This window comes from Pomacea canaliculata, linkage group LG1 (assembly GCF_003073045.1).
Source record: "Pomacea canaliculata isolate SZHN2017 linkage group LG1, ASM307304v1, whole genome shotgun sequence".
Lineage (NCBI taxonomy): Eukaryota > Metazoa > Mollusca > Gastropoda > Architaenioglossa > Ampullariidae > Pomacea > Pomacea canaliculata.
In genome coordinates this window covers 7114786-7123885 of record NC_037590.1, presented here as the reverse complement: position 1 = coordinate 7123885, position 9100 = coordinate 7114786, and the positions used below count along the sequence as shown (strand labels likewise).

Sequence of the window (9100 nt, the reverse complement as noted above, 5' to 3'; positions counted from 1 at the left end):
AATTGAGAAGAGGTCCCTCGATCACGACCTATTTCCACCCTTACTCTCGTTCTCTCACCTAACTGGTCTTTTCACTCATTGTGCGTGTTGTGGGGGAATGAGACATAATCTGGCGCACTTGCTAATTTTTGCATTTACATTGAGCCACTTCGATCTGTACAAAGAACCATTCCCTTCATCTCGCAGTAATCAATTAACAAAAGCTAACGACACAGTTTTGCAAAGGTTAAAGGTGACACCTAATGCTAACCAATCGGATCGCACCACAACAAAGTTTCCTCCTCGCAAATGGCAACTTCCGCGTGCATGCGCGTGCGGGAGCCGACAGAAAGGTAATCAGAGAGAACAGCCGTTATCAGTAATGGTGCCTGCGACGTCCTGTGTCGTCTCTGTTCTTTTGCTTTCGTCCATTGTTTTTGCAGACAGCGATGACGACGACATGCCCCGTGGCCTGAGAAACCCAACTGATTGTGAAGGTAAACATTGCGATGAATGAAACTGAAAAGCACTGATAACAGAATGCAGTTCATGTTTGTAATGGCCAATAGGGTCGTCATCAGTTATATGCAGATGCACACAGAAAAGTCACTATCATCAACGTTTAATTAGTAAAGTATTTCTGTTTCTAACGGATCAGTTTATTCTGTGAACTGATAGAAGTCTGGAACCTATACGTAAATCCAATGCCAGCCTAAAAAAATTGTACCCATTGAATCATGCATGCTCGGTACTATTGACATTAGGCATTCGCGAAGCTAGCGCTGTCTGGTAAATGTCTCATACATTATTGAATCAGCAGCTAATAGCATAGTGCCACGACGCATTTTGCTGTTTTAACATACTTCGGCTAATGTAAAGGAGTCTAGTGCCTGCCAGTCTCATGGATAGTTCTTGTTTAGTCTTTGATGATCCAGACAATTGGCTCATGCAATTATCTGCAGTTTGTAGCTGTAAGAACAGTGAAATGACCAGATCTTTTTCTGTGCTGCTTTAGAAGAAATTAAGTCATAGAATACAATCAGTAGAGCCCATACTTCCTGATAATCCCATTTTTGCTATATTGAATAATTATTTTTTAATTTATTGACAGTATGCAAATACTTAGCAGTTGAACTGCAGGGAAGACTGGATGAAACAGGAAAAGTACGAGGAGTGATTGAAACAGGTCATGGCCTTGATACAAAGTTTAAAAAAAAGAAAGAGTACAAAAAGTCGTAAGTTTCTGTTCAACTTCCAGGAGAATAGCATTTAACCTTATTTAGACCTCTACCTACTGTTGCATAATTTCTATCTGTTTTTTTTTTAGTTAAGCTGATATATGTGACCGTGGTCCATCAAATTACTTGATGCCTAGCAGAATAAATTAAATATAACTATGTATGTTAACATTTAGTGTGTCTGTCACTTTTCATGTTTACAGTTTTTTCTGTAACTTCAAGATGTGGTAGATATCCATATTTTTCTTTAGGGGGTTTTTTTGGTGAGATTTTTACTTCTGCTTTACGATCAGGGAGTAAGTGATGATTGACATAACATACAATGCACTGTTTTATGCAGAGAACTGCGCCTTATTGAAGTGGTGCATGAGCCACATGTCTGCGATCGAATACTGGAATACAATGTGCATGCTGAGCGTGAGAAGAGTCTTCGCTATGCAAAGGGTCAAAGTGAAACCATGTCAACACTCCACAATCTGGTGTAAGGCTACCTAGGAAAAACCTCACTGTTAATGTCTGTAGCTACTAGGCTGCTGTATACCTACTCTGTTTACAATCTGTTACAAAGGTAGTGAGGCTGAATGGGTCATTGTTATCCACTTTTTAGGACAACGCTCTTCACCAGTCCAAAAGGACCATTTAGCATATCATGTCTGAAGTCTTACACATAATATAACAGAGGTAGTACTGATAATGATCACAAGGTTCTGCAAGATTCATGATGAGGGTACTGTAAGAAGCCTCCACTTACAGCTTGTGATTGTCAATATCAGGATGGCTCATGATCCCTATTATGAGATTTTTATATCTGTTGTAATTAAAACCAATAAGACTGGAATGGCTATGATTCTATATTACCCATTGCCTTTGGGTGAGCTGCTTATCGTTTTCATCTGATATCTTCTGGCTGTTACAGAAACAAAGGAGTTAAAGTTGAACTTGGGATTCCTTATGAACTATGGGACCAACCCTCAGTTGAAATCACTAATATGCAGCGCATGGTATGAAAAAGCTTGGTATATTTTGTCCTCTTCTGCTTTTGAAACCAAAGTACATTATAAGTCTTTTTATGTTGAAGCTAGCATTGCTTAGGGCTTGTATTCATTGGATACATTTAGCCTAATTGGCTGGGTAAATCTGCTTATCTGCAGGTAGCAGCTGAAACCCTATATTTATAGCCTCTGGGTAGACCTATCCTGTTCAGCAGGCAATTTACTCGATAGGACTCCAGGCTGATGAAATAGATCCTCCCAGTAAAAATGGCAGAGATCATTTTTGATCAAATCGAGCATAAGTGAACACAACTTTTTGAGATCTTGTATGAATTAAACTGGGCAGAGATGATTAGAGAACTACAAATCAAAGCTTCAAGACAAAAGACAATCAAAGAAGAAGAGAAGGCTAGAAATTTATATTTTGGTAGTAGTACTAAGCTGTGGTGACTGCATCTATGCTGATGGTATTTACCTTCTCAGCATAAGAACACAGTGAACTCTTTGTTTTGAGACATTATCATTATTATGTCTGTGTGTTCTTTGTAAAGTGATTTGAACTAGCCATTGATGGTGAGGTAAAGCACTAAATAAATTCTCTTTATTATTATAATAACCCTAAACCTGCCATTTTTGCTCACTTCATAATCTGAGACTAAGTCACCATGAAAAATAAAAACATCTTAGTTGACCTATGCTTCAGTATTTTTTTCCTTAAGTATAATTATGTTCTATCATGCCTTTGGTCTTTTATTCCCAGAAGTCATTTTATTTCTGAATGAAACAGAATAGTGTTTTAGTTTTGTGGTATTTACATGAGAGACACCATTTGGTCAAAAAGAATAAAGATTTTCTGCAGCTTCTTGTTTTTACTGATTGTTTATGCTTCTTTGAGCTGAACAATGCAGATATATGTTATATATATATGCATATGTTTGATAGTGCTTTAAACTGGTGGAGAACTATGAAGATGACATTGAGGAATGGTATTATGGACCACAAGACCAGCCTCTCATTGAGTATCTTTGTCGCGACAGGATTCTCCACCACACAAATACAGGTATAAACAGCCTAAAAACAAAGTTCTGCATCTTAACAGCATGACATCATTATAGATGAATACTCAAGTCGGAGACTTTTTGTCTTGATTTCTTGTTTCTTAGCACAAGCTCCTCTAGACATCATCGTTCATTAAGCATGTAATAATCCAACTAAGAGTGGAAAAGTTGTGATATTAATGATGACAACCATGAGACAAAATGTCACCAAAGGTAATTGTGAATGTAAGCATGTTAAAGATGCATTGAAAGTGAATGGAAAGTTGTAAGCAAATGCAGTAAGAATGAATTAATGCATATTAAAACATCCCTTGTTGTTAAAATATATTCTTATTGAAAAGTACTTAACATTGGCTCATGTAGCTAGTGACGCACCATGCTGAAGTTGACGCAAATTTGTCGGGGGGTATTTTTCCAAGAAGGAAAGGGGGATGTCAACTGGTACATGGAACATACAAGCTGCATTTATGAGCTACAGTTTTTTTTGTGTGTGTGGTGTAGCCATCAGAAGATATTCACACCAAGCGACATTCCACTTGCAGATTCATCATTTTGGGGCATCTTCAATTTCATATCTGATTAACCTTATTTTTCATTCACTTTGGGATAAACCCCCTAATTTCTGCTAAATTGCCATGTGCACTTTGCTTGAAATGCATCATCAAAATCACATTTTTTTGTTGTCTTTGCAGAATGTTTGTCTGAAAAATTTGACCCAAATAAGAAGTCTGATGATGAGAAAGACTCTTCAAATGGAACACATGGTAATACAATTTGATACAATGATGTTGAATATAGTGGTTAGGGTCTACTGACCGTGGTAGTGATAGTGTATGTTTTCATGCGATACAAATAGTAGACTGTTGTATTACACTTTATTATAGATTCCTACTATTATTTGCTTTATAAAAGAACTTTGAAGATTTTATATGTCTAATTTATATAATACCGTGTAACTTATCTGAGGTCTTTATTACTTCTTTTCATGTTGAGATAATTAAAAAACTCTTTCAGTTGTAAGCAGTTTTGAATCTGAGAAAGACATAAGTAAAACTCTCATTTACCTGTGTCATGCATAAAATTTCCGAGTAGCAAAACTGAACATTAAAATACATTCATGAAATCATTATGACTGATTAACCAGCCTAGCAATAACGAATATGGTTCAAACATGTTACAGCACTGGACGCTGGGAAAAGTGTTACTTAGTGGGCTGATATACAAATTGCAAAAATGATCTTTAAAGATTTCTTGATACAAATGAGAAAGGTTCCAAAGTATAGGGCCAAGAAAAAGAGTGTTGTGGCTGAGTTTTCTTTTTGCAGCAAGGAATTAGATACAGAATGCAGATATATGGGAAAGAACATAGAGTAATAAAAACACTTTACTGTCCATTCAAATGCTACAACAGACATTTCTTCTTTCACACCGAAGCGTGAAAATATATTAGAACATAAAGATAATGCTCCATGGGGAAACACAAAAAAAGTAGAAGAAAATCACAAATGTACAAAGTAAGTCTGGTTGAGGACATGAAAGCCAATCAATAGCAGTCCATTTGTAATTTATTTCTTGGGGAATGGGAAGCTGATTCCTTGGTGAGTGGTGGCCGGGACCTTTAGTACACTAAAGACAAGTCATTGTCATCCAACATAGGTTATGTACTCATCTATGAGAGTTTTTTGGAGATGACCTAAAATTTTGATTTTGTGGGCCTTTGGTGACAATTTTCTTAAATACTGTGTCTAAATATGGTGGCCCTCTAGTCCTATATTTAGTGTGCTCATCAGTCGAAGGTCTGATGTTTGCTCATGCCTGTAACTGAGTCTTTGACCTTATTATCTGTGAAAACATTTGATAAGGTAGAAGCCAGCTCTTATGGCTGTCTTTGATACTTGCTGAAGGTTTGAAAAGATGTGTTTTCACTCGTTTTGGTTGCTTGCATTGATATTTTTTCACTCTCCTAGAAAAACCTGAGGAGAAAGGCGACACAGGTATGCCTGCTTCTGGATTGCCACCCCATGCATCAACAGAACAAGATATGCCACCTCCTCCCAGTCCGTCTGTTGAGAGTAATGGCAAAGAGGAACTGTGAAGAGTTACATTGTTTTATTTCAGTTTGTGTGGATCATTCCATCAGCAATGTCCCTCAACTGTAGTATTTTTGGAAAAAGTTTTATCTCCCTTTGTCCTCCCCATCTCCAAGGTGTGCCATTGCTCAAAAATGACATTTTTTAATAAAGTATTTCAATTTTGCTGGGGACTAACTGAAAGGTCAATAGAAAAAAAATTTTCTCCTCTGGAATAAGTGATTTTTAATACCTTCTGGTTTATATGCCCTTTTTGGAAGTAGATCACAGTTTGTGTAGTACATCTGAGCTATCTGCTTAATCAGGGTAAGTAAAATGTGGCAGGATGAGAAAATTGGGACTTCAACCTTCATGGCAACTTTTTAGCAGAATTGTTATATATTCTTGCCCCACCAATTTGATCAGGAATGACTGTACTTTTGTGGGCAAAAAAATTGGCTCTGATTAACATATAGTTTCACGACCATCCTGTGAAGTGTTGCAGATGTTGGGCAATGCTCATGAATTAAGCACAAGAGTTAGGGTTAAGTACAAACTCTTTTGAAATTTCTTTTCATAGTTCAGAAACTAACATTTATTTTGTGAATGTGCAGTGCTCTCATCAACCTTCCCTGATCTAATCCTGTTATCTTGTCCGTTATCCATTTCATCAAGCTTCCATCACATCTTGCTGCAAGCTCTTTTTCCGTTGCCTCAGAACACAGTTGACTTAATGGAGAGCACCTTCGAGTGTCTATTGTGAAAGTGGGTGTAAGGTGTTTTTGGAGATGTGTTACATTACGGTCCCTAACCATATAACCCTGCCATGTATGTGCATAAATGTGTTGGACAAATGTGGAAAGTATTTAGTTCATGACACGTTTCCCTTTGTCTTTAATGTAAAATTGTGGCCTGCCACTAGTCATCCCTGGTTTTCAATTGGGAGGTACATCCCAAATGCCTCTTCAGGTTATTCCCTTTGTGATTTGTATCTGACTGCATTGCCAACATGTGTTTATGCTTGCAAAATATACTTTCAAGTACATTCTTAAAACTATTTTCTGGGTAACTTTGTTATATGATATTTGAATTTTATTTCTGAATTTTCAATATTTATGAATCTGGGTCACCACAATCACAAACAAACCAAAAATGCCGATTTCTCCACCATTTAATCTGTCAAGGGCTATAGTTTAGAGATAATAATGATAATCCAACATTCACAACACACACAGTACTGGCATATGGCATGTCTCTGCAAAAAGGATTGTACCTACAGACCTCTTGGAGGTCAAAGTGAAAACTGACCCACCAGAGTGTACAGCAATGGTCAGAAATAGTTCATCTCAAATCTACGTCTGATTCTTTCTTGTTCAAATACGACCATATTTCACTAAGATGTTACTTTATGATTATAACCTAGGCTTGATTCACAGATTTGTGTTGACAATGAGCATTATAAACAATGGTACTTATCAGCTAACCAAAATGTATGAACATTGAAGCTGTAAGTGACAATTGCAGCTGCAAATACAAATGCAGTAATTATTCTAGACTATGCCTTGTGGGATTTAATGCCTACATAAGCCAGATTATGTAAACTCAGAGCTTTAACATTTGCTATCCTGATTTCATTACTTCCAGTTCCACTCACTTTAATACCCAGGAATTCAAACAGATCAACGCACACCATGTCTTTAGAGATGTGTGCGCACACAAGGTGTCCTCTAGTACAGAGAAACCTGAAGATCACACCTTACTGGCAATAACAGAAACCTGGCACATCTAGTACATGAATGCACTCAATTGAAAAATCATCCTCACAGCTCCTAATGAAGTTATTGATATAGATCAATGTATTATTAAAAAATGTATACATAGTTACTACACCAAGTGAAACACACTGATATTTAAGTCTAGCAATGCATTGGGCATACATTCCACTAATTCTGATTAATGGCTTAACCAGGCTTGGCCTAAGTTTAAGGAGTAACCACAGTTTTGGCAGCTAATGTTAAACACCAGACAAATTCTTTTCTTTAAAAATGTCTTCCCTCCCTCATCCTTTGCTTCCTGAAAGAGCGATCTTGTAAAAGGTAGTTTCAAAATGAAAAAAAAAAGGTAACAATTCATCTATGTCACACATCTGGATCATGATCAATATGAGCAATCAGCAAAAACTTGTTTAACAAAATTCATTTCTCTAAAGCATTTAAGCATAACGCAATCTTTTGAACCAAACCTGCAGTCGTCTAAAGATGAGACTGTTGATGAATAAACGTTACCAAAAAAAAAAAAAAAAAAGAAAGATTACTTTCAAACGGTTTGAAAGAATACTTCTCTGACTTTTTCCAAAATCGATAAGGACTAAGTTATTTTGTTGCACATTAAATATATTAGTCTTTCCAGGATACAAAACAAAACAACTTTCCTAAGTGACAACACACCAGTTGCATTAAGAATTTCACCTAAGACCTAGGGTGGAGACAGCAAATCTATAGATTCCTTACAATCCTACTTTAAAGTCATTTTGTGCCACAATCTACAGTTCCTCCCTATCCAAGCTCATAATGCATTTAATGTGGGCCTCGAGGCCATCTCACTGGACCTGGTCCACCAGGAAAACGGCCACCTCCACCAGGACCATCAAATCTAGGTCTCATTGGAGGACCTCCTCGCCCTCCACCAAATCTACCACCAGGGGGTCCCCCCATGGCAGTTGGTGGCCCTCCTGGTCCACCCATGCCACCTGCCACTCCACCTGGAGGACCACCCATACCACCTAATGGCCCACCTCTACCAACTGCTCCACCAATCCCACCTGGGGGACCACCCACACCTCCAGGACCTCCTAGCCCACCTGGAGGACCACCCCTACCACCTGACCCACCCATTCCACCTGGTGGCCCACCTATACCACCAGAACCAGCTCCTCCAGCTGAAGGACCACCTATACCTCCTGGTGGTCCACCCATTCTATCGCCAAAGCTTTGCTGTGGATTTCTTGGCCGGAATGATCGAGGACCCTCCATACGGAATCCAGGTCGTGGTCCACCAGCATCAGGACCACCAGGACCCCCAAACAGTGGCCCACTGTTTGGACCTTCTGGATGAAATGGGGGCCGGGTATTGGAACCCTGACCAATGTTTGGTCTCCCAAAGAAGAAGCATAGCTCCTTGGATTGTAGTCCATCTATTTCATTTGGTGGAGGACCACCAGGCTGCTGCCGATCTCCTCCACTTATTATGCCACCACCAAACTTTGGAGGTGGGCCGGATGGGATGGGACCGAGAAGTGATGCTTCTCCAACTCCCCCAGGCTTAGAATTATCCCCAAACCTGCCATCTCTACCACCCCCTGACAACGAAGCAGGTCGACTGCTGAAGCGCTCATCCATGAGAGATGGTAGTTCTGCAGCTCTCTCTCGAAACCCTGGCAGACCAGCCGGTGGAGGACCAGAAGAGACTCCAGGCTTATTTGCGCTCCTTGACACAAAATCTTGGTTTCGTTCATCTCGATCTGATGGCTGGTGCTGACCTGATGTTCCAAGAAACTGCTGCTTGTCAGGTACTAAGTTGCTAGGTGGTGGTGCAGGGCCCCCAAAATTTCTCATTGATTCTTCTTTAATTTTTGACTGGAAACCAGCATCTCGCCCTAAGGAGGGAGCTCCAGCAGAAGTGCTTGACTCTTCATCTGGGTTGTCCCATTTGGATTTTCGACGTCGCTGCCGAGTTCCACTGCTATCCTGTTCTCTGTCTCTGTC

General features: G+C 39.2%; 2 protein-coding genes across 2 annotated transcripts; one reads left to right on the top strand and one right to left on the bottom strand.

The window, feature by feature from the left end:
• Nucleotides 1-267: 267 nt before the first annotated feature.
• On the top strand, nt 268-6390 carry LOC112560224 (protein canopy 4-like). The gene is made up of 7 exons (XM_025231908.1): nt 268-476; nt 1091-1214; nt 1558-1698; nt 2134-2218; nt 3152-3269; nt 3960-4031; nt 5235-6390. The coding sequence occupies exons 1-7, from the start codon at nt 362-364 to the stop codon at nt 5360-5362; spliced, it is 783 nt and encodes a 260-aa protein (XP_025087693.1). The 5' UTR covers nt 268-361; the 3' UTR covers nt 5363-6390.
• Nucleotides 6391-6493: 103 nt separating this feature from the next.
• Nucleotides 6494-8979, bottom strand: LOC112560231 (collagen alpha-1(III) chain-like). The gene has a single exon (XM_025231920.1). The coding sequence runs from the start codon at nt 8948-8950 to the stop codon at nt 7913-7915; it is 1038 nt and encodes a 345-aa protein (XP_025087705.1). The 5' UTR covers nt 8951-8979; the 3' UTR covers nt 6494-7912.
• Nucleotides 8980-9100: the final 121 nt, after the last annotated feature.